The following is a 26,706-nucleotide window of genomic DNA, read 5'->3' on the forward strand; positions in this document are numbered from 1 at the left end:
TCATGCTCTGTAACGTGTCTGCTGCTGTATCTCAGTCAGTCACTAAGGGGGGAAAAGGTGCGGGTGCGTTTGATTTCATTACCTCTCTGAATTGAGTATGCATGACTCTGAGCCCGGCTGATCAGTGCCAATCAGGTTAAGGACTCAATTCAGTAACGAAACTATTACGTAAGGCAAAACTATCCTTGTGTGCACAAATTCACACTCCTTCACACACACACACACACACACACACACACACACACACACACACACACTCGCGTCTCCTCTCAGCGTTTAGCGACCTGACGACAGATACAAATGAAAGAGCGCAGCTTGTTGTTTCCCTGCTGCTCTTTGTCTGATGATAAATGGTTGAGTAGTTTAAGAGCCTAATCAATACACATATATGATGTTTACACCGAGGGAAACATTCAAACCACAGACTCCTTATGTTTTTTTTTATGGCTGCAAGCCTACACCATTTCATCACATGGAAAATTTCAACATGCATTATTTTAGATCTGTGGAGACATTGTGATTTCCAGTCCAAAACATGACGTTAATTCTGAGTGCAATGAATGTACATGACCTGCTTTGAATTTGAATTTTGCTTTTTTAAACTCCACATTGTTTAGTGGTTGTGTAGTTGTGCATGGTGGAAAGTTGTTGGATGGACTGACTCAGACGTGCTGACGTCTCTGTTGCTCATCATTAAGATGGTTGTGTTTGTTTCTTCTTCTGCTCTCTGGAAAAATGAGTGAAATGTTATAAAGAATTCATGTTAACCCTCCACACTGTCAGGAGTCACACTGCTGTGGCTGTAATACAGTTTGTCACTGACAGGTGGTACTATTGATCTTTGAATATGAAAAACGCTGAGCCACAAACACACTGGGTTTAAAATGTATAAGCTGTGTGTGTGTGTGTGTGTGTGTGTGTGTGTGTGTTTGTGTGTATGTGTCACAGACAGAAAGCAGAAAAGACTCCCATGCTTTGAAACATCACACCACAGACAAGCCCACAGATAAATAAATTAAAGACACAAACAAATATATATAGAAATATAACTGTTATAATAATAATACTAACAATACTACTACTACTACTACTACTACTACTGCTACTACTACTACTACTAATAATAATAATAATAATAATAATAATAATAATAATAATAATAAAACATCAAATTGTACACGTTAATTCTAGTATTCATTTATTTATGTATTTTAATTGAACCTATAATAATAATAATAATAATAATAATAATAATAATAATAATAATAATAAAATAATAACCTAAGCCCTGGATTTTTATTTGGATAATTACAATTATTATGATGATATTGCCTTTTCTTTGCTTTTTGTGCCACCAATTGTGGATGTTTGAAAATCTTGTTAAAATCAAAAACAAAACAAAACTTCCTTTTTAAAAATCTTTTTTATAACCATAACCAAGTGTTTTTTGCCTAATTTTTTATTTTGTTCCCAATTTTACTATGGAGCTCTGGATTATTAATTTCAGCAACAATAATAGTAATAATAATGATAACAATAATAATGTGATTAATAATATGTATTTATTTACGGAGTTGACTTATTACTAATGTTTTCATAGATTGGACACAAACATTTTATTGTTAATAGATTGGACATATTATATAGTGCATACTAGATGAACGTCAACTTAGTGTCTCAATTTTGTTCTTGTTTATTCAAAGTCTAAAATAGACATGATCTTGAACTTTGGACCCGAATATTTACTGGGTGTTGAAATATCTGAATGTGAACTTAAATTTGTTTTTGTTAGGCTGAAATGTTCATGACTTTCATCACAAATGTTCAGTCAACTTCTGTTTTCTCTCAGACACCCAAAATCCTCTGTAACTGTGTCAAGCCATTATTTTAAGGTGTTCTTTTCACCACTAATTGTACTACCATTACCAGCATTACAGCTATTCTTACGTGCAAAACAACAACAAAAAAAACCCACATATAAAATATTCACAATTAACCGTCTTAAAAAAACTAGGATTTACTTCTAATAATGGATAATAATAATAATAATAATCTAGTAATTTTTAGGTCAAAATATGTCTAAATATCTAGGTTAAATCTGGGCTGAAATTGTTTTTGTTAATTAATTTTTTTGTGGATATATACATCAAAATTGTATCCAAAATACAAAATAGTGTCTTTACTTTTAGTAGTTGCATTTCTAAAGAATTGGAATAAATATTCATATGTACATAATTTTTTGTGCATTTTTGTAGTGTTTGTTTTGCACCTGTCATATCCTGACTGGCCGTGTGTTGATCATCATGAAGCTCTGGTAGCTGTGAGTAACTGGAGGTACTTCCACCTAACAGAAGAGAGTATACAGGTTTTTATTTTCAGTATTATTTCCATGCATATTACATGCATGCATATTAAACACTACTCCTGGTCTACAGAGTGACTGTAGCTGCCCAATGATGTTTGCACTTTGATAAACACATCTTATTTTGCATTTTCTGATGGCCAGTCACAAAAACTGTCAAGTACTGAAATAGTGTCAGGTCAGATTCATTTATTTTGTACTGCAGTATATATATAAATTTGGGGAAAGCTTCTTTTGGTAAATGACAAAGGACTTTTGTTAAAAAACGTCAATTCGAGTCCACTAAAAGTGCCATGGATGATCACCAAACCCACCAGACTCCATGTAAATGAACAGTAATTATAGCGTAGAGAGCCAACATATTTTCACATCTAACTGGATGAATTAAGGTTTTTTTCCAACCAAACCAGAGTTGATGATTGTTGGAACAGTAGAAAGACAAACCAAGGCAGTTTTTTGAGTTTTATTTTGTTTCTGTGAACTTTGAATTATGTCTTTGGCGGGTTTGGCAATAACGGTTTCTAGGCTGTTTCTGGTTAAACACAAAAGGATCTTACTCTTTAAAAAAGATCTATCTCTGAAGGGATCCTTCCGCGTTAAAATAATAATCTGAGCCTGTCAGTGGCAAAAACAAGCACTTTTAGTGGATGTAAATTGACAGTGTGAACGTCCCCTGAATGCCTCTTGCTCTCACTCAGTATTGGTAATTTAAAAAAAATTTGCCTCCATCAGTAGCTTAGAAAACAAAAACATGAGAAAAAAGGTTGAAAAATAACAAATTAACCCTTTAGGTTTTGACTTATTAATTTGTAAGTATTTTTCTGGATTCTGAAAATCCATGAATAAAAATTTAAACCATAGGGAGGCAGTATGGGTTTATTGTAGTTGTGTATGTTTTTTTTTCCAATTTTACTTTTTTTACTGAATTGCAAGAGTGAAACAAATTATCTAACAACAGAACATACTCAAGAAACAACAATTTTTTAAACAAATACTTAAAATAGGTCAACAAAGAAGTAAAAAAAATTACTATTTCAGATATAGTAAAGAGATGTTCTCTGCACACCTTTCCCTTTCCGTTTCACTGTCTCTCCTTTTTCTGCTTAGTGTAGCTCGATGAAAAGCAGCTCGGCAGCAGTTCACCCCAGACTTAAAAAAAAAAAAAAAAGAAAAAAGTGCAGACACATTTACGTGTAAAAAGGGAGCAATCAAAATCACCCACCCACACACCAACGCAGTGTGCCGTCAATGGAGAAAGAGCACGCTCGAGTGATTCAATCAGGCTTTTTTCCCCTCTGGTCGAGGTTACAGTGAGGATCAAATACGCAATTATATTATTCAAAAGGGGTTTACCGGTTTGAGGAGGGGTGAGAGTGAGCAGAGGGGAGGGGTGGTTTTTCTTTAAAGGTAAGGGTTGAATCAATAGGATCAATAAAGCAGGGTTCCTCCGTCTTTCATCAGCTCTCTCAGCCTCTCGCGTAGACATCTGTGTGTTGCTAAATGCGTCTCTAACTGCAAACGAGATCAGCAGAAACACGGAGAACCTCTCGCCTTTCTATTTTTTGTCTCAGCGTGAGTCAGCTGTCACAGAGTGTCTTTCTCGTCCTTTTTATTATACACAATCATAGTGATTAAAACTGCAGTCGCAGTCGTCATAATTATTTCCCTAACGGCACAGTCATCGTTACGTCTTCATTTATACAACCATATATGCATATATATTTATGTGTAAATGTATGGGTATGTATTGATATGTGTAGTACTACACCCATGTATATAAGTATGAGTATAAATGTGTATACATTATATTTTAATTATTTTACCTTGTTTTCATATACTGTATAGTATTGTAAGCCTATTATGAAACACTTTGTGCCTCGGGTTTAGAAACAAAATCATTATTATTATGTGCACATCTCAGATTTAAAACGAGCAGGAATCATTAAAAAGTCAGCCAGAGATTTCTACCAACAAAGTGCGCTGTTGTGAATGCTAGCTTAGAAGCTGGATAACCACAACGGATAAAGTCTGCCAGTGACTTTTGTTTTAAGTCAGAAAGTCGTATTGAAAGTAATTCCTACATGATGTGAATCCAGCGTTTGGCCATTCACAACAGCAACACTAGACATTTTTAAATGACGACTTAAATATATCTGGCGTGCGTGAAATGTCCCTTTTTGACACATTAATAACCCACATCTGGTCACATCTTCTGAGAAACACAAGTTAACATTTAGAAACCCAATCGGCTGTCTCACAGCTGACCAAAAGGTCAAGCTTTCCAATATGGCAATTGAGAGGCATTATTCCACCTTAAAGCCTTTTCACTATTCACTTGAATGAGGCTGAGCCAAGTGCGAAGCTTCAAGAGCTGATAACACTCGCGGCAAACACGTCAGCGTATGATACAGAGGTTTTAAGAGTCAAGAGCTGCTAAACGTCAGTAACAACATCAAGGTGATGTTTTATTGAGGCAGCCACTTCAAGTGAATATGGAGAAACTTAGAGGACAAACAGAGCAGAGAGGTTTGGCAGGGGCAGAGAGGAATGAAAGGAAAAGATGGATTGCAGAGGAGAAAAGGAAGATGATGAGGAGAGTGGAGATAAGGAAGACATTAGGACACAAGAGGAGAGAATAGCAATGGACTCAGTTTCACCAAAAGAACAACTAAAGTCACTTCTGGGTAGTAAACAGGCTACTGTTTTGAGTATTTAAATTTAAGCAAACTTCTCTATTTCTGTTGTCTTTATTAGTTGTAACTGTAACGTATAATTTTAGAGAGTTAAACATGGTGGTCCGACCCGTTTGAGGTTTCTGTTTTGCCTTTCTAACATCTTTGATAAACCAAATCTACTGTTACCGAAGTGAAGCAATGTCTTACTGTGGACGAGGCTGCAGCAAAACATATTTTAGCCACCTTAAAAAGATCAATGTCAGTTTAAGTATACACTACATTTTAATATTTCCTCCATTTTACCTCAAACAATAGCAGATTGAGCCAGTGGTAGAGCAGCAACTTTGACGTTCAGTGGAGTAAAATGACGGAGTCTGGTGTTTTTGATGTAACAGCTTCAAATCTCCGTTTGTAAGGGCTGTCTTTTGGCAAAATAAAGCAGTGAAAATATTCTACATATAGGGTAAACTTAAACTGATATGGATTTTTAGAGGTGGCTTAAAACTTCTCAATTTGTTGATAATTGATTGTGGCCATGGGCAACAAGATAAAACAGATTTAATGGTGTCCCACAGGGCTATATCTCAGGCCCTTTTCTTTTTTTGCTTGTGGTACTCGCTTACTGGAAACACAGACAATACCCAGCTGTTATCTATATGTCTGAATGACAAGTTGAATGCATTTATTTGTGATATAAATCTATAAATAATAGAATTTCTTAAAGCTAAAAATAAGGAATAATATTAATATTTAATGTTAAGACAAACTTGAAAATTTGCTTTTTCTGTGTTTTTGAATATTTAAATCAATCTGTGTTTAATTTTAAAAAATATTTAATTATTAGATTAGACTGCGTATTCAATTTCTCAAATCCTTTTTTTGTAAAGCTTTTTTGCATTTATTCATTATGTGTAATACAGAATTAAAGTGATACTATGCAAGATTTCTTAAAAAAAACTATAGACTATATACGAAGTGTGTGGTGGTGTATTTATCTGTAGAAACCCTGCCCTCTGCCTGTATTTTCTTATTTTCGTCCATCCAAGGGGAAGCTAAAAAACATTTCAAACACAGTGCCAAATAAAAAAAAACACAAATATAGTGAACGAGATTGAATGTGAAGTTGAAGTCAATTTCGTTTACAAACTGTACAGACCATTACTGCATAGTATATACCTTTAAAGTTTATTAAAAGTAAAAGTTTATTGAGAGGAAGTGAGTGAGCCAGCAAGCTTTGGTTTCATTTTACAACAGAGAGAGAGAGGAGAGAGGAGAAAGAGGAGCTGAGCAGAGTCATTAGAGACTGTTTTCACCCTCACCACAAAGATAGATCACAGCCTGGCAGATTTAACAATACGGCCTGCAGTCCCCACAGTGCCGTGCATGAGTCCTGTTGCTGATGGACCGTTTCCCACAATGCAATATGCAATGGAAATGGAAAAGATACAAAAAGGCGACAAATATTTATAATGTTGGCCTAATCCCAGGAGGTCAAATGGTACAATGAAATACTACTAGACAGAAGTTGTGAGGCCTCAAAATGCAGATTCTCCTGCAGAAATAGAATCAGGATAAACAGGAATTCCTGTTTAATTCACTTTGTGCTGCATACACGGCCAAGTTTTATTTAAAGACCCTCTTTATATCAGTGAAATACTTATTTAAAAAGGAAATTAAGATAACATTAGTCTTAGTTTGGTGACAGAGAGAAATTTGGATTGGTTAAGGTTGATTTTTTTGTTTGATAAGAAAGATTATCGGCCAAAATTGAGTTCACAAAGTAGTGAGTGGGACAAACTTTACTTTAACATCAGTCTGTTTCCTTTCTAACTAGTCAAATTACCACAACAAATGGTTGACTGTTCTTTGTATTATTTATCTATTTCTGTTTTTTTCCACGTCACACTTTGCTAAACGTTTTTGATGTTTTTTCTTGAAAAAATTATGGAAAAAATAATGTTAAGCGGTCTGTCTGCACCTTTATCAGCTGTCAGTGTCATATTTAAACCCAACCGTATGTCACACTGCTCATCAAAGCATTGATCATAGAGTCTGACAAATAATCTAAATACTCTGTGAACAACTTAAGCTGCTTTTTCCTCATCAAGTTCTGAACAAAAACTTTCACCCACTTTATTAAATCGAATCAAAGGCTCGCACCAAATCACAAGATGCCGATAGCTAATTATGCACTCTGAGCTAACAGGAGGGTTTCCTTCTTAGGATGTTCAACATTTTCCTCATTTATCATTTTCATGGCCAGACGCAGTCATAGATAAAAGCGAGACATTGAGATGAAGAGGTAGAGGAGAAACGATGGACACAATGAGAGATTAAAACAAGAGAGCAGAGAGTTTGGGGATCAATAACAGCCGAATATAAACCACACAGATGTCTGTCAGGACATTACAGACAGACGGGCTTCCTTCTGTTAGAAAAAAGGATTTATAGCTCAAAGGTTCGCTTCAGCTTTCTCTTTTTCTCAACTTTCTTTGTGTCATTTCTTTTGTCTTTTATCACTACTTTCTCCATCTTTTCCTTTTCTTCTTTCATCCGTCTCCTCAGTCATTTTTTCTTCCTTTGTCGGCTCGTTTTTGTCTCGTCTGTCATCTATCCTTTGCATCCTCCTCGTTTTCTCCTTCATCGCTTCTCTTTTGTCTCCATTATCTCCCTTAACTCTCCATTGTCTTTCCTTTCCAGTCTTCCTCCCTAACTCTTTCTGCTTTTCTTCCTTCCTGTCTCCTTGCCTCTGTGTCTCCTTCCTCTCCTTCATCTTCCTGCCCCTCCTACATCTCTGTCTCTCTCTCTTTCTCCACGTCTCTCCTCTTCCCTCTCTCTCTCTGTATCTTTTTTTTATTGCACCATTACCACTTAAGCCTTGGTATCCATTACACAGAGGGCATATAAGTGCAGGGTAAGTAGTAAAGTCGCCCTTCAACATACACTTCGCCGCTCGTGTGTGGCGCCACATTTGGACGCTTCGACACTCCGTCATGAGCCGGCAGAGCTGAGCGATGGTTTGATGAAATCATCAATCAGCTGTGGCATGGTCACATTGTTACTGTGTCTGTGATGTCGTCGTGATGTCACTGGTGACTTTTATCACTCCCCAAAATAATAATCGTGGCGGTTAACTGTCGTTTAATTCTGCGTGCTGCCTTTTGACTGCGTGATCAGTAATGGTCAGCTGCTGAAAAGGATCTCTCCAGAAATAATAAAAAACAAATCCCAAAAACAATACCAAACATTTTAAACCGATTTAATTTAGAGAATTACATAAAGCCACTAAATTGCAAGGGCAAAAACCAAGCCCCTTTAAAAACCCTTACTGTGAAAAACCCTAAATTAACAAAGTGAGTAGAATATAAGAGGTGCATGACTTTACTGTAGTGTACGGCCATTATTTGGGGTAAATGTATTGATGAATTAATGTATTTTAATATATTAGGAAACTTAATGGTTTTTTTTCTTGTATTAACATGATTTAAAGGGAAAGGTTTTATAAGACAACAAAGATAACATATAGTTACCCCTAAATTTTGGAGTTACAATCCACATGTGGACCCACATCACCAAATTTTGGTTAGTTATTAGAGACAATAATAGATTTTAATGAGTTTTCTTCATTGATTTAAATGTTTTTAAACAGGAAAAATGTTATATTTACATAATAACAGTATGTTAAGATTGGTTTTGACGAAAGATCCACATTTCCATAAAAACACCCACATTAAACTAATGAAAATACTGAATCTTTATGCACCTCTTTTGTTGCTTTACTGAAATGTCTTGATAAAATAGTCAAAAGGCGTTGCAGAGTTTTATGTCTAAGATCTTTCCATTGTTTTTTGGATGAGCAAACAAATACAAACAAACACGAAAGAGCTGAAATCATCTAAACCGTCTTTACTCAACACTCCACAGTTCTGGTTTTTACCTGTCCTGAAGCAAAGTCCTAAATTCTCTTTGTCTGAGAGACAAGAGACAAGACTGAGTCAAATCCAAGACGAGACTAAGACCTTCAAAAACACCAATATTGAACGACGCACATAATCCAAACATAATTAAATAACATTGATTTATGGTAAGAAAATGTTGTTTTTTTAAATAATGGATGCTATGGAGTGTGGTGATGCAGTGTCAGTGTTGCATTCATGAAATGTCCACAGAAGTTGTATCGTTACTTCCTCGATTTGGGGTTGTTCTGTTGATTTTGGGGTAGGACAGTAAGCAGTTAGGCCTCAGTCTTGGCGTTTTTGTGTGTTAGCCAACTAATTTGTATTAATATCGGCCATTTTAAGTATGTTGTGCATGGTAATACCAATAGTAAAAGAGTCAACTAATAAAAGACGATCTTTATACTTTCAGGTCCTGTGGGACAAGTTTCCACTTCACGGATTCTACTTTGCGCCCTGTTTGGACGGGAGATCCTCTTTCCTCATCTATGGTGAGTTTTACTGATGATTCTGAGCTTAACACAAGTCAACCATCACTGGGCGGCTTTCCATTAAATCTCAAATTCTGCAAATTAAAGTTGCAAATATAAAATAGGTACGTTTTTTCGCTAACATGAGGTGATATTTCAGGCGATTCCAAAAAGACATCTTTGGCAACACTGTGTCACTAGATATTTGGGTTAAAGTGAAGATGTTTCACTCTTTTCTGACAGCTTATGTTACAGTGCTCTTTACAATGACAGTAAGTAACTCACACGTTATCGTAACTGAACAATGACCAAAACTATGACAACACGATTGTAAAAAACAATATCCTTTCTAATAGCAGAAATATTAAAGTGTGCAGATTTTATGAGAGGCTGCAGCTCAGCAGGGCAGCCGGACAGACACACTTGATGCATCATATCTCAGCACTTAAACTCACACACACACACACACACACACTGATGAAGTACAGAGAGTCACAGCATTGTTGCAATCAGCACACCACTATAAGCGTTTGTGTGTGTGTGTGTGTGTGTGTGTGTGTGTGTGTGTGTGTGTGTGTGTGTGTGTGTGTGTGTGTGTGTGTGTGTGGTCGTGCTTAATGCACCACGATGCTCTCCTCCTTCTGTGTTGAGACGATAACCGGAAATGGAACAACAGACTAAGGACTGTCTCTCTTCCTGTCTCTCTCACTCACACACAGACGGAGCATGAATGAATCTGTGCGAATATTTATCCTTTAACATTACAGTATCAGAGAGGATGTCTGAAAAACAAGGCAGCACTATCTTCTTGTTTAGCCTCAGAAATGTTGTAAAATAGTGGAAAACTCCTGTTGCCTCCAATTCCAGAGCTCAAACTTACACCTGAAGTTTACTTGTGTTGTCCGCCGTCAGTCCGGTGAACTAATCAGCTAATGAACGATCCAACAACAGAAAATCAACATGTGGCACCAGATGTTGAGATTATGTTGGGCGGCCACTAATAAATAAATGTGTGAGAAAACCTGAATTAGCATTTAGCTTAAACTGTCACTGTGGCTGAGTGAGCTGTTAACATGGATTTATAGAAGTCACTGTTTGTGCACTATAGAAAAAGAAATGGTTGCACTTCCACTGTCTGTAAACAAACATCTATAATACGAACTTAAAAATGAAAATTGCTGCGTTTCATGCCCAATTTTTCATTTGCTTAAGATTCAGAGCACTGACACCAAACGTGTATTAATCCACTCCTAAAAATAGCCCTCATAAATACTACTACTACTACTACTACTACTACTACTACTACTACTACTACTAATAATAATAATAATAATAATAATAATAATAACCAGATGTTTACAAAGTGCGATAACAGACAAAGCAAGGCAGGAACTCTGGGAGTAATAAAATAAACGTCCACAAACATGCCAAACAGAGAAAGTAAAACAAAAGCACAAGAACAAAATGTGAACACCAACCACCGGTGATCAACAAGAAAAAAACAAATACAGCAATAAAAGTTGTAAAACAGGAAGATCTCAAACAGGAGTTTAAGTAATAAAGAGTTGTAAGAATAAAAGCAATTACAGATTATAAAAATAATGTAAGAAATAACATAAGAAGACACTCTTTTGTGAGTAACATTAGCTAAAAACTACATTCCCCAGAAAATTATTGAGTGTTTTCAACAATGAAATAAGTATTTGAAAACTGTTCTCTAAAGATTTACATCTACAGTAGAATAAAACCAGCCTCAAGGTTGAAGCCCTTAATCATTAATAACAACAGACAGTATTTTGCAAGTAAATTCCTCCAACAACATGCAAACTAAGTGCTAATATGAATGTTTCAAAAGGTGTTTTAATGTAAAACATGCAGAGTTTTTGCACATCTACCTCTACATCACATCCAGTCAGATGGATAGATCTGTGACTGATTATACGGAGGAACAAAGAGGAAGAGAGAGCGAGTATTCAGTGAGTGTGTGTCCAGAGAGAAGCTTTATCAGTGTATAATCTGTATGTCCAAACGGTCAGTGGTGACATCACCGGACAAAGGTCTCCCCGCCCGTTTACACACACACACACACACACTCACACACACACTCACTGTAATGTATCTCCGGTTGTTTACCAGGAGAAACGGGTTGGCCAATCGCAGCCTATGGGGGCTCAGTGATGTCATTGAGCTGATGAGGAAATGGCCTCAGAGGAGTTTGATGTCATCCACCTCTCTCTCTTTCTGTCTTCTTCTCCCCTTTTCCATTTTGTCTCATGCAGCTTCACGCAGTTTCGTTTTAGCCGTCCATCAGCAATTCTTAAGGTTGCTAAACAAACATCCGTGCTATAATTTAACAACAGTGACAACAATACGCATGAAATACAATCAAAGCAATACGTGAGCAACGAAGGGTTGTTTTACAGTGCAGCTATGTTCCCTGCCAGCACAGTGCCACGAAAGCAAGTAGTTTTTCACCGAGGCGGTTATTTTTTACCAAGACATTGTTGCATTTACAGTTTGAATAGTGCCATAACAAGTGGGTTTTTTTTTTTACCGGGACATATCTGTGTTTCTTGCTAGTGTAGTGCCAAAAAAGTGGTTGTTTTCTGCTGAGACATTGTTGCATTTCCAGGGGGAGAGTGCCACAAAATGTGATTGTTTTTTAACCTAGACATTTATGCTGTTTCTGCTGGTATAATGGCCCAAAAAGTGGTTGTCTTTTCCTGACGCATCGCTGTTTTCTCTGCTGTGATAGTGCCACAGAAAGTGGTTGTTTTTACCCAGACATTGTTGCATGTTCAACTTGAAAAGTGCCACATAAAGTGGTTGTTTTCTTCCAAGACATTATTGCATTTGCAGCTGGGAGAGTGCCACAGAAGGTGGCTGTATTTTCCCTGAGATATTGCTGCTTTTTCTGCTGGTATAGTGCCCTGAGTTACTGATACATTGCTGTTTTAGCTGCTGAGCTGGTGTCATGAAAAGTGTTTGTTTTTCTTCAAGACATCGCTGCATAATCTAGTTTAAATTACGAAAATTTGCTTTGACTCTTAAAATCCCCCTTGACCCCATACCTCTCTGTTTGTTAGATTTTTTTTTGTTTATTTGTTTGCTTCCTGTGAGACTCCTCAAACTCCTCCTCGACACCAAAAACATGTAGCAGGATTTAGGGTCAACTTTAATTTCATTTCTTCCTAAACCACGTTTAAGAAAAATGACAAATAAATCTACCTTGTACCTTGCTCTTTTTTTGTTTGTTTTTCTGCCCATTGTACCTATAAAGTAAAAAATATTAATAAATAAAAAAATATACTGAAAATAAAAAAGACATTGCTGCATTTTAGCCGGCATATTTCCATGGCTTTAAAAAAAAAAATTGAGGCATCAGTTTCCAGTGGCTTTTTAAACCAGGTATTTTATGCCAAAACATCTTTTCCCAACCCAAACCGAGTGGTTTTTGTGCCTAAGTCTAACCACTAGTTAACCACAGTCATTGAAACATAACTTTCCAACATATCTGCTGCATAATAACATGCAATCATAACATTGTTGTTATTTTTGTATCCATCTTAGTTTTTTGTGGCAACTGGGTTATGCCATGGGGTCAAAAAAGGCTTTTTCTCATAGAATTACACTGACATTTTGCATCACAACCACCTTGAAATGATTTGTTTCAATATAAGAATTTGATGAATTCAGTCTGATAATTTTTTGAAAATTTAAAAGAGTTGCATGGTTAAATCACCCAGTTCAAGTTAGTAGAGATCTAAACCAGAAATTAGGCTCTCAGTCAGCAGGGGACTCTAGTGCACTTGCTTTTTCGGCCCATAGATGAAGAAGATTTGGGTGATTTCAAACCTAGGAAGTCCAACTTTAATGCACCTCGAGCAATTTTTATAGTAAGGAATGCAGCGTGCCGATTATGCTGTACCTAGTTCTCTTTTGACATCTATGGTGGATTTCCAAAGTAGAAACAGAAGTAAAATCCCAGCAAATTTAAAAGAACTGAAAATGGTTTGAATTAAAAAACTAAACAAAACAGGGAAATAAAAGTTTGGTGTCAAAAGCAAAGGTAAAAAAAAAAAATAAAAATCTGAATGTTCACAAACCTTTAACCTGCTGAATGTTGACAGTGAGGATAAGTCAGAGGGAAGCTCTGTTTGGACATCAAACACACACACACACACACACACACACACACACACACACACAGTGACAGACTAATAAGTGATGAGTTAACCGGCCTCTCAGTACCTTTTTCTTATCAGTGGTGTTTTTTGGCAGCCCGAAGCCATCGCCGCTCAGTCTCACAGCTCACAGCGCCAACAGTGAACAAACACGGGAAACAAAGATAATATTCTCTGATCAATAGATTGTATTGTAATCGGTGATTGATCAGAAGGAGGCTGGGCAGCTATAAACGGACATCCTGGCAAACCGCTCACCGCTGTGTTTGTCTCCAAACGATCAGCGGCAAGTGATACGAGTTGATCCGATTTCCTGCTCCGAGAGATAAAAAGAAGCTCAGACACAGAAGACTGAGATTGTCCATATACTTTTGGCTAAACTATACTGTACTGTAATACTTTTTTATACCCTTTTTCTTACCCAGTTTTATTTTTTTTACTTCTTTTATGTCCATAGTTAATATTTGGGTTTTCTTTCTCTGCTGTTAGGAATTATTAACTTTATTTTTTCTATCTAGTATTTTTCTCCGACACGTTTTCTTCCTCTCCGTTCTGCTGAAGCTGTCTCCATTAAAGGCTGTAATATCTACAATTGGATGCCATCCATCCAATATGAAACATAATCCAATAACAGACAGATTCAGCTTAATGAATCCAGTTATGTGGCACAATCAAATCGAGGAGGATTCCCTTCAAACCCATCTGTCTGATACACATCACACCGGCTGCTTTTAATGCTTTTACCACCAAATCTGCAGGAGGTGAGTGAGAGGGGGAAATAAGACCAATCTGACCGTCAAACTGTTATCTTAGTTTAAACAAAAAAAAAGGTTGGATTTAATCAGGACAAGCAGTACCAAAGATAAGACAAAAAGTCAACAAAGGAAACACAAAGTGTGTTTGTGAGCTAAAGAAACTCGTAAATCATTCAGAGAAGATCTGAAAAACGGAAACATTCAATCATGTTTTCAGATGAACATTTTAACAGGAATTTTACACAGTTGGAGTTGGTTTAAGGTCACTTTTAATCTTTTTGTTTTGTTTATTTAAGATTTATCCAGTGGAACTCGTTTGAGCTCGCTCGACTCTTAAATGTAGTTTCTGCAGTCCAAAAATACCCTAAATTTGCGTGTTTCATATGCATCATGTTAATGTTTCTCAAGCTGCAGACCACTGAAACCAGCAAACAACAAAAATGCTTGTGATTTGGTGAGTCATTGCTGTGTTTCCAGCAGCTTTTTAGGCACCAACTGCAGTTTTTAAGGTGCATTGTTGCAGTTTTTCCAGCAGAGAAAGTGCCACACAAAAAAGTCATTTTTCGCAGAGGCATTGCTGCTTTTTCAGGACAAAAAACAGGTATTTTAAGCCAAAACATGACCTTTTTCCAACAATAACCAAGTTGTTTTTGTGCCCATACCTAACCACAGTTAAATGTAACAAAGTTTGATTGGATCTGCTACAAAATAACGTGCAAATGTAACATTTCCGTGCTTTACAGAAACATACAGTGACAAATTAACACCAAATTATGTTGTGTGTTTGCTCAGCGAGAAAGTGTTTGTTAATGAGTCATAAGACATCATAAATCATCCTAGAAGGAGTAGTTGCTTCATAAAATTAAACATAACAATTTAACATGTTTAACATTGTTAAACAAAAAAAAAAACATCTAATGCATCGAAATGGCTTTTGCGATGCAATTTTGGTTTTCTGTCTGAACACAGTCGCCTAGATTATCTCTTCTTTACACATCAGGGCATAATGAATAGAGATTTGTTGTCAATATTCTTGTCGTGTTGTAGACATCATCAAATACTTATCAAAATTTAAGTCCGGTAGAGCATAATTACAAAGCTGTTGACATGTAAAAACAAAAGGATGTTCTGTGGAAACGCCTGGTCCACAGGAATTTAATTTTGCAGGGAAATCTGTTCAATGTAATGAAATAATCACACTCAGCAGACCGCTCGCAAGGATGAAATAAATAAGCTCAAATCTGTTCTATCAAGCTCAACTTTTCAAACAGAGGAAGCTATTAGCTGTATTACACCATCCGCCCCTAAAATCCCTGCTCTGATAGAACTGCATCATATTCTGTGAGACCGGAATTGATGTTTCAAAAACATCTCTTCAACAAACTAAAATGAACATATCACACTTTTAAAACTCAACAAGGTGACGTACGGCCTCGCACATCGAGGAAATGACTGGTACGGTGGCCCCGAATGCTCAGTTTACACGCGGAAACCAACAATGAACCAAACATTTTACCACTTTCCCAACACATAGACAAGAGACGGTCTGGTAGATAGAGAGATAATGTTTACTAAAAATATATATAAATAAATAAAAAATTACAATCTGACCTTAGCGTTGCCATGTGCAGATATTTGAGAGAGAAAATCAGGATTTTTTTTACAATTGTCCAACGTTTTCTCTGGTGATGCGGTTGAGTTGCAGGATAATTTGTGTCCTTTATAGATAAAACTGGTACCTTTCAGTTACCGAGTTATTAGTTTAAATATAACAATTTAATTCAATTTTATCTATAAAGCCCATTATTGCAAATCACAATTTGACTCAAAGGACTTTACAGCATACGACATCCCTCTGTCCTTAGACCCTCACATCGACTAAAAACTCCCCCAAAAACCCTAAACGGGGGGAATGGTATTATTGCTCATAAAAGCGGATGTTTATCATCATGACCCAGTTAGATGCAGCTTCTCTTTTCTCCTTTTGTCTCTCTGTTGTATAAAATCAGCTCTCTCTCTCTCCCCCTCTGTCTCCGTCTACCCCCCTCCCCCACCTCTTCCAGGAACTGGTCTGGATCAGGTTCCTGCAGATCAATGGAGATCTGGGTCCGCACCGTTTACGTTATCGTTGCCAGTATTAATGCTCTTTTAATCTGCTCGGGATTACAGCCATCGATCCACATCATCCATCCGCACGCACAGTGGAGCCCAAAACTGCTGTTTCACACACACACACACACACACACACACACACACAGAAAAACACATCGACTCCCAGACAACAGAGGGACAGAAACCAAAATAACAGAAAACACCAACATGAGCAGGGACAGGAGCAGGAGGGACAACAAACAGAATGTGCGTCCACTTCCTTGTTTGTGTTCGGTCTCAGTATCTGACCAGCAGAGTATTGATCCGTTATAGATACACATCAGCACATTTACATAGAGAGGGCCGTCAGCTGCAGCCGCAAACACACACATCACAGAGCAGATAAAAGTAAGACGGATTTAAATAGTGTTTGGTTTGTAATTTGTGAAATATGATGAAAATAATAATAAACATAATAATAACACATATTATGTTATTAATATTATATATTAATAATAACATGTAATGTTTTTTGAGCTTAATAATAAAAATGACAACAATAATAATGGATTTGTAAAAGGTAAAAATATATCTAATCTTTTTTTTATCCCCATAAAATTTGATAATTCTTTACATTTTATTAAGTCTTGATTAATTAATTTTTTTTATATAATTGTATTTATTTTTGTAATGCTAAATTAAATATAATTGATTTCTGTGAATGTTTTCGATATATAATAACAATTATTATCATCATTAATATATAGAATAATCTTAATTTTAAACATAATTTTTTCCCCACCTCCATATGATATTCTTTTTCATTCATAAAAAATAATAATTGCCATTTTGATTATTATTGATTTAAATTTTATATTTTATATTAAATTGTCTAATTATTGCTGATTCTATATGTCAAAACTAACAATGATAAAATTATACCAACATAGGAATATCAATCAAAATCATACCAATAGAATTTTAATGTATTTTTTTATTTCTGTATTTGTTTGTCCTCAGAGGTAAATGCAGGTTTCTGGTCAGACACAAGGTCAAACCAGACCTTGTGTTTATTTCCCCCCTCTTTTTTCTTTTTTTTTAAAACACTGTTTGTCTTTCACTATAAACCCTGCCGGCAGCCTGACGGGTCCGTCCCGCCTGTCGTCGTTCATTACGCCTCCGGACAGAGTTATTTCAGCAGCGCTGTGACACCAATACTAATGAACCTGAGGGAGGGAGGGACAACGAGAGGAGGGAAACGAGAGCGCAAAGACAGAAAGAGTGAGCGAATTCAAAAGGAAGAAGACATAAAAACCAAAGGGAACAAACGAGCAGCGACAGAGAGGAATTAATGGGATTGGGGAGTGACGTTCTGTCGGCTCGGTCTGTTTAAAGGTGCTCTTTGTGCCTCATATAAACATCAATACATTTACCCCACATAATGTTTGTGACATATTGTAAACAATTTATCAGGCTGTGCTCTACTCGTCTCCTTTAAACCCAGAACGACCGAAACAAGGCCTCCGTTCTGGGTCAGGTCTGACCTAAATTGCCACCAGTCTCTGGTATTGATTGGACCTGAGACACTGTGAGCAAACATACGCTGTCGAACAAACCTGAACATGTTTTATTGTTTATACGATAAAAGCCTCTTGACATGCGTCAATGACAAGTCAGGAGGGTCCTGAACATATCACACATATGTGAATTAACAGAAAACCACGTCTCTTTATGTGAATTTGTCTCACATTAAATGTTTCTTGCTGTTATCAAAATAATTTTAGTCAAAAATAACAAGCAATAAATAACAGCAAAACTCCATGTAAAGACAGACAGGTGTTTGATCTGTGGTGTACGCAGATACATTTAGTTAATCAGAGTAAAAGTGTAAATTAATAAGGACGCAGTTAATTGAAATTCAGTGACTTGATGCTCGAATAAGCGGTCTAAGGACCTACCTATACCTACTCTTCTGGCTCAACCACCAAATACTGGACATAGGGTGCCAATGTTTTTATGGTTCGTGGAGAAAAATCACGGTATCGTGGTCACAGATAGGATGGCTGAGTTTTGACACAGACAGATGTTTAATTCCTCTTCTTACCAACCGCTGAGGTGTTTTACATGTCAGATTGCAAATCTGAAGATGCCTTTAGAGAAGACTATAATTAAAAATATATATTAATCCTATTAAACCTGTATCGTCGTCACTTTTCTTTAGGTATTTAAACCTTTGAACCCAAAGCAAAATGGTTTATTAATTTTATAAGAATTAAAAGACAGTGAAGAACTAAGAAATGTTCTACCAATCTGCAAGATATAAGTAATTTAGAAAATTATTTTTTAACAAGAAATGACCCAAAAATTAGCAAGAAATTTGGAGAAAATGCCAAGAAAAATTGCCTGAAAATTATCAAAAAGTAAAAGAGAGTAAAACAAACAAGGAAATGAGTTCAAAAAATGTAATAATATTGCTACATACTTTAAAATATGTAATTATGACAATTATAAATATAGTTTTCTAGACATTTAAGTAAAGCTAGTTTGCTCAGGTTTCAAAGGGTTAAACGATGCCACCTGCCAAAGTGGCTGGTGAGAGTGCCTCTGTTACCCACATTTGGCAGGTGGGCGGTTGTTAATTTTCAAGCCCTGAATACGCAACATAAGGGTAGCTGAGCTGACACTGGTGCTAGCAGGCTCCTCATCTGACTCTGCTGCAGGGCAGCATCCAGATAAATCAGATGACGTATGCAGATAAGGATTGCAGGTGAGGAGACTAGAGAAGTTTTGACGTGACCAAAGCAACAAAATGAAGGTTTCAGCCTTTATGTTATTCATTGAAAAAAAACTGCATCATATTCATTCAGCAAAGCACCAAGCTCCTGATCAAATCTGTAAACTCCAAACTTCAGCCCCGTGTGCTCAGCCTCTTAGCAACCTTCACTGTAGCGTCCAATAAGAAAATCAGAGGAATAGCGTAGTGATTTTTTGTTAAGTCTGTCCGCACCGATTACGGCGGGACGGCGGTTGTTGGAGAGGTAGAAGTGTTGCAGGGGCCAACTGAGCGGCTCGGGTTCAGGGGAGAAAATGGTCCTGTCGCCGCTTTATTACGCCGGTCAAATCAAACGTGACACCTGGACTCTGAGCTCATCGAGGCGGAGCGCATAGAGAATACACACAGCACAATCACTGAGAGCTACACACACACACACACACACACACACACAGGTAAGAAGCAGCAAGGAGGACAGCAGCACAATTTTGAATCATGCTTAAAGGACCGTATCAGTTTTTTCACATCATTTTCCCCCGATGCATTCTGAATGCAGCGCATTAGTGGTCATATCTCACCACAGCCGCTTTGTTTAAAACTCGTCTTTCTCCAATTAAAGACTACATTTCCAATAAGTCCACCCAAAAGACAATGAACATAAGTAATTTTTCTTTTTTCTCAGCCATCAGCTGAATCCTCAAGCTGCTGTTTCGTAATATAAAGAATTACCTTATTAAACCTTGTAGATCACTACTGAGTTGTATATTAGTACGCCGCTGAAAATAGTCCCCAACACATGCACTATTGACTTGAGTTTGAGTGATGTTTGCTGAAAGTGCTCAGCTGTATTAGGATATTACAGTTGGCTCTTTTAGGTAAGCCCGATGATGTCATAGTGATGGCAATTGATTTTTCATTAGCAGACATTATGGGAAAAGTATGATCGCGTGTTTTTGGAGGTTGACACATACTCGTGACTCAAAGTCAGGAAGTCTCATCCTCGGTTGCTATTTTACCATCTTTTATTTAAATCAGACTCTCTCAACTGTACAAAAGTGACAGAATAAATCTTTGGAGTTTAATTTGTCATTTACAAACTTCAGTGTGTGGTATCCAAACCCAACTGGGAGAATAAAAAAATAAATTTTCCGTTTCTGTAAACCACGGATATGTTACATTTGTACATTTTTATGTAGCGGATATGTTGAAACGTAACAGGGCTGTGTTAAATGTGTAGTATGTTGAGGAAAATAGCATATTTTGGTTTTAAATACCCACATTTATTGGCACAAAATTGCCAAGATGTGTTGTTATAAACACCTATGTTAAGTGGCACAATTGCTGCTGGAAACACAGCCATGGGTGGCAAAAATAACGCGTACAGTAGCACAAACACGAGTGGAAATGCTGCAATGTGTTGTCAAAAATACCCACATTTGGTGTCAGGAGCACCAGTGGAAATGCCAACTTGATTAAAAAGTAAATTACGTAGATTCAATAGTTATATTTTCATTGATCTGCATATGAAGGCAGATACATTTTTAAAAAGTTTGTAAAAAGCCCATCTCATCAATAGATGATAGCCAATCGATGCATTCCTCTTTGCTCGAAACGGACTGTTTACCTGCATGCAACCAAAGCCCGCTCAAACGTGATTGGTCAATAATTATTGGAAACGGAAACCAGAATGCTTCTAATATCATTTGCTTTCACATAAACATATATATTTTTTCCTGATGCAGATATGATAGCCACATACAGATTCATTATTTTTATATTGTTGTTCACTGACTAAAATGTAGCAACATTTCCTAACACCTAAATTATAAAATAAAGGACATTCTTCCAAAAAAACACGAGTTGAGTCAGAGATTTAGGTCTGTTAGGATACTACCAGCCACTGATTTTTTTATGCAGCTATTTTCACATTTGCAGATGCACTCCACAAAACCTGTAAACACACTTAGTCATCACGTCTCACTTTTCCAGCCTCAAAAACTGCTATCGACAGAATAGGACAGAGATAACGGTGTCTGTCAAATCTTCTCACGCTGACACACAAACAAACATCAAAAGTCTCCTCTCAGCAGCCCGAAATCCATTATTACAGATCAATAGCTGCCTGTGAATATGCAGGAGGTCGGAGCAGAAACCCTGAAAACGGACACAAACTGTATTCCCACAGTCTGAAACTGAAAAGCCAAACACACACGCACGCACGCACGCACACACACACACACACACACACACACACACACACACACGCGCGTGCATGCACACAGAGTAACTGCTGGTAATCTGTGTCATAAAGCAGGGTCCGGCTCATAAATAATGCACTGTGTCTGCTTGCAGCAGGATGCATAAAATGGAAAATATTTAGGTTCAGTCATTCAGATTTTCAGCACAATTTGACTCTAAGTGGTCTCGTTCTGTTCTGTGACTGACAGGACATTATCGGAGAAGTCTGGTGTTTTTCTAGATTCTCCGGAGGTCAACAAACCCCATGAAAATTGCATAATCCATCTTCGGGAGGCTTTTAATGTGAAACATCTTTAGTAAGGGTCGATTTTCAAAAAACGGCAGCGTAGAAGTGTTTGAATTGATGTCAGTGAGAACAGTATTTGTGTTAAAATGAGTATGACATGACTCTGTTGGTGTACTGTTGGAATTAGTGCTTTTAAAGTATACATTATACTGAATTAACCACGTCGACTATTAGAGTACTTCTCTCGTGTGTTTTTTCGTTTGTGCTGACTATGGCTCCTCTAAGAGCTATTCTCTTCTAACACTGATTTGAGCATCGTTGCCTTTTCATCCATAATTCACTTGGAGTCATAGGCAGGCAGCATCCTCCAACCAAACAATGGACTCCTCCTCACTCTCCCTCTCTCTTTCTCTCTCTCTCTCTCTCTCTCTCGCTCCCTCCATTTTGCCTGGTTAACCCGGCTGCGAGGTGAAGAAGAAGTGAAGTGAGCAGACCGAGGCGGGTCACGCCGAGATTCCCATCAATAATTCATCGGGCCGCTGCTGCCTCTGCTCTTGTGTTCAATTCCCCCGACGATCACATAATACCTCCCCCCAAAAGGGAGAGAGAGAGAGAGAGAGAGAGAGAGAGAGAGAGAGAGAGAGAGAGAGAGAGAGAGAGAGGACAGAGATGGCGAAAGAAAGACAAAGATTCACAGAGAAGGGAGGAGAAGGAGGCACAGAGGAAACACTCCAGAGAAACATTTAGACAGAGATTTGTGCCTCTTTTATCATAGTATACTGTTTAGTAATGTGCATATCATTTGTTGGTATTTTTCAAAATGCTGAATTTTTACAGTTATATTGAAAAGCTTGTAAAACTGCTCGGTTGCTAGAAGAAAATTTTGGAATTGTACATTTCTGCCAACCACAGATATGATACATGTCCGCATTTCATACGTGTCATATCAACATTTCTAAAGTGATGAATTAAAGGAGGCAACTGCAGACCTCTAACCACTGTTTGACACCAAAAACAACAAAACAAACAACAAAAAACAACAAAACTGTTTGTTATTTTGGAGAACTATTACTGTTTGTTCATCAGCTTTCTAGGCTCTAAAACAAAGGTGTTTTGTAATCTGTCTGTTTTAGCGACTTTTTAAGCTTCAAACATGTTGTTTTTTTTTTGTAGCGACAGCGTCTGTTTTTCCAGCTACTTATTAGGCTCCAAATATTAGTATTTTGTAGCAACCTGTCTGTGTTTTTAAAGTGTCCAAATATAGGTGTTTTATAGCAAGCATCTGATTTTCCAGTGGATTTTTATGCTCCAAACGTGAGTGTTTTGTAGTGAGAAGTCTATGTTTTTCCAGCTACTTATTAGGCTCCAAACAGTGTTTTGTAGCAACCTGTCTGTGTTCTCCAGCAGCTTTTTAGGCTCCAAACATGGGTGTTTTATAGCGACCTGTCTTTGTTTTTCCATGGGGCTTTTTAGGCTCCATTTGTGGGTGTTTTGTGGTGACCTGTCAGTTTTTCCAGCAGGGACAATGGCACAAAAAACAGGCTTTTTTTACTGAGACATTGCTGCTCTTCCAGCTGGGATTGTGCCCGCAAAATTGGAAATTTTTGTCAAATCACGATCTTTTACTAACCATAACCCAGTAGTTTTGTGCCTAAACTTCACCACACATGCACTACTGTTAAAATGTAGTTTCTACTAATCCAGACTCTAATAATGTGCAAATCTATGGTTTGCAGAAACCAATGCCATTTTTTTTTTGCTGACAATGTTGTTTAAAACCTACTTTGGCAACACTGAACTGAGACTAAATGGCTAAAAGAATGTGGATTTATGTGGACTTAAACAAGACTTTCTAAAACAATAACATAGAAATGCTGAAAGGGAGCGTTCAACAATGCATTGAGTCCTTGGTTGGCAAAAATCACCCAAACATAACACCCATGTGTGATAGTTGAACGTGTTATTTCAAAATGATGAACAAGCTGCAGGGATTGTTCTGGTTTTGCTCCGAGCAGTCAGCAGTGTCTGATGGATTTGTCCCACCATGGACATCAGAAGTCAACACAGAGGCTGTGATAATGCTTTCTAGGATTAGGTAACTTAATGTTTTTTGCAAAAATGTTGATGCAATAGTATTTCAGCAAGTCGACTTACAACATGTACAACTATGTCCAACTCATGCACGTTTGTTGACTTTTTGAGATTTTGGTGCAGATTTTGGTGCTAGTTTTCATTGATGCAACTAGTTGGCAATTATTGGAAAATGGTCATTGTTAATTCTGCCTATTGGTATAGATTTCAAGGGGAACGCATCGGGCATGTCTCCCTTAATGTTTAGACCATTTATATTTGTTCCCCTAAATAAAAACATGAAAGTACCAGAGGACTTTAATTTTGACAAATTTGAAGAATTTCACACCATGAACTGATGCATAATGCTGATGCGTAATTGTTGCATAAAAATCATCACAATGCACAAAATTGAGTATTTCATGCTTAAAATTTTCTTGCAGGCATCCTTGATTCTTTCTATAACGCCCTGACTGGTTTAATGTTTCTACCTTGTGTGATAAAACTCTAAATAATTATTTATGTCTTTAATGGTATGTGCTAAATACTTTTACTATGAATCACTCTTTGAATGTATATAAATAACTCTTAGAGTAGACCTTCAACTAATGATCATTTTCATTGCTAATTAACTCTTTAAAACCTGAACTTTTTAACTTGATTTCTTACAAAAACATGGGAAGAGGGCAATGAGCAACTAACCCAAAATTTATTTAAAAATGACAAAAAGAATTACCAGAAAAATAACCTGAAAATTAGCACAAGCATGAGGGAAGGAAAAACAAAAAAAAGAAATTACTTGAAAACATGCTCAAAAAAAGCTATTATTCTGAAACATAACTTTAATGGTAATTTTCCAACTTTTCCCCCAAATCTACTATTGTCTTGCAATTTGTAGGACATTTTCCAGCAAAGTTGCTCATTGCCTTTCCCCCACCGTGTTTTCAAAAGAAACCAATTTGCTCAGGGTTCAGAGATTAAATACCCGTGAAAGACGTCTGACAGCACAAAAACAGTGATGTTTCAGCTTTTAAATGTTTAATCGATCGGCCATTATGATGCTCAAAACAGTTAAAGCCTTTCAGTTTCCTGAAGCTCAATCTAATATCTTGTATTGTCTAAGTGACAATCCAAACCCACAAATAATTGAATTTAGTAGAAGAAAAAATACATTCTCAAGGTTTAATTTGGCATTTGTGTTTAAAAAATGACTTAAACAAAAAGAGGCACTATTTGAGTTTTTGATGATCTAGTAGATTTAGAAGGAAAAAAGTAAATTTAAAGAACCAAGAGAGAAATTCACCACATGATTTTTATACTCATGGATTTGTTTGTTGTGAATGTGCAGAACATGAACGTTGGTACTGTAACAGCAAAAGAAAATAGCGTTTCTCCCTGCCTTCTCATCTCTTCCTCCCCCTGCACGCTGCGCCTCCTCTCTCTCCTCTCTGCTCATCTCGGGGTCAGGGGAATATTTGCTCCATCTATTGTCTGAGTGTTGCAGCTCTGACCTTTGACCTCAGCTCTATTGGTTGCTTGTAGCGTTGTTGATGAAGGAGTTGAGGCTCCTTCTGTTCGTACAACCATTTTAAAGTCACCATAGAGAGAAGTAATGCCTGGCTTAGAAAAAGGGCAACTAATTTTTTTTTTTTTTCCCACAAAAAACAGATGTGTTAGCATGTTTTTGATGTGCAACCTGGACAATATTGACCCGCTGTCTGTGAAACCACGGGACGCCAATTACAGTTCCAGAGACGAGCTGGAAGAAAGAAAACAATCCATTTTCTCTTCTTACCTAAAAATATATTAACGTGGAAGCGCCGTGACTCCAACAGCGTTAAAGCTGTCTGATTTACATGATTAGCACAAATACTGGAAGCAGAAACTCTTTGCTCAATCAAAAGAGAAAAACTACTCTAAGACTGTCTTAAAATTAGTTTTTTGTAGGCTTATAGTCACAAATCCTGTAGTCAGCTGGGAGGTGGGTTTAGTCTTTTTTGGGAAGTTAGCCAAAACAGGCTTTGTTCGAATGCTGTGCGTGTGATGAAATATATCATCTGAGGATAAAAAAATAGTCTCATATTATGTTATATTGTTTATTTCGTTAATGTCGTTTGATGAGGCTTTGTGTCCGTCCGCGTGGCTGAGGGGGCGTCTACACCATGCACGTCACCAAAAACCAATAAACACGGAGGAGCTGGAAACTTATACTCAACTTTACCATAAAAGTACTTTATTTAACTTCATACTTAAGTGTATTTAATAGTGTTTTACTAAACATTATTATAACAGTATGTAACTTTATTTTATGGCATCAGCTACCTAACTGTAATTTTTTAAAATTTTATTTAATAATTTTGCATTTTAGTAGTTTACATTAGTTTAGAGGAGATTTAAAACTATTGAAATAAATACTGTGTATCACGATATAACCTAAAAATATTGTGATATTATTCTAAAGCCATATTACGCAGAACTTCTCATTGTGAGAAACAGAGTTTGGAGCTCTTTGATCACATATAGTAATATCTTATTAGCATGGATGTATTATAATGAACCATAAGGCGGTGCATATTCAGTCCAATCAGAATAACTCACCTGGTGCATACAAGAAAAACGTTTCTAGCTTTTGGGTTCACTTACTGGGTATGTGGTCCACTGAATATGTGCAGTCATGTTTGAGTCATTTTTCCCACCATTTCCAGTCTTTATGCTAAGCTAAGCTAAAAACATCCTTAATCACACACACAGGATTTGTTCCTCTGGATAATGGCGTGATTGTGTATTTGTCTTTGACAAAATATACTCGATAAGTGTCTATAACATTTTGTAAAGTGACACGTTATTATCTCTTATTTTTAATTGACCTAAGGTTAGCTCAGGCT

General features: G+C 36.9%; 1 protein-coding gene and 1 long non-coding RNA gene across 3 annotated transcripts in view; one reads left to right on the forward strand and one right to left on the reverse strand.

The window, feature by feature from the left end:
• Positions 1–17,088, forward strand: part of LOC148186231 (uncharacterized) — a 33,881-nt gene extending 16,793 nt beyond the window's left edge. Inside the window, exons 2-3 of the long non-coding RNA XR_015775192.1 lie at positions 9,406–9,484; positions 16,466–17,088. This is a non-coding gene — a long non-coding RNA (uncharacterized LOC148186231). The remainder of the gene's footprint in view (positions 1–9,405; positions 9,485–16,465) is intronic.
• The window catches only part of onecut2 (one cut homeobox 2), a 49,107-nt gene that overhangs the window by 15,231 nt on the left and 7,170 nt on the right, over positions 1–26,706 (reverse strand). Inside the window, exon 2 of one of the 2 annotated variants that reach the window (XM_088071197.1) lies at positions 2,270–2,344. The exons of the other annotated variant lie outside the window; for it this stretch is intronic. Coding sequence (XP_087927323.1) covers positions 2,270–2,344 — 75 coding nt within the window. The remainder of the gene's footprint in view (positions 1–2,269; positions 2,345–26,706) is intronic. 2 annotated transcript variants of the gene reach the window in all.

This window comes from Plectropomus leopardus, chromosome 20 (genome assembly GCF_026936395.1).
Source record: "Plectropomus leopardus strain MGB_pleo_1.0 chromosome 20, ASM2693639v1, whole genome shotgun sequence".
Classification (NCBI taxonomy): domain Eukaryota; kingdom Metazoa; phylum Chordata; class Actinopteri; order Perciformes; family Serranidae; genus Plectropomus; species Plectropomus leopardus.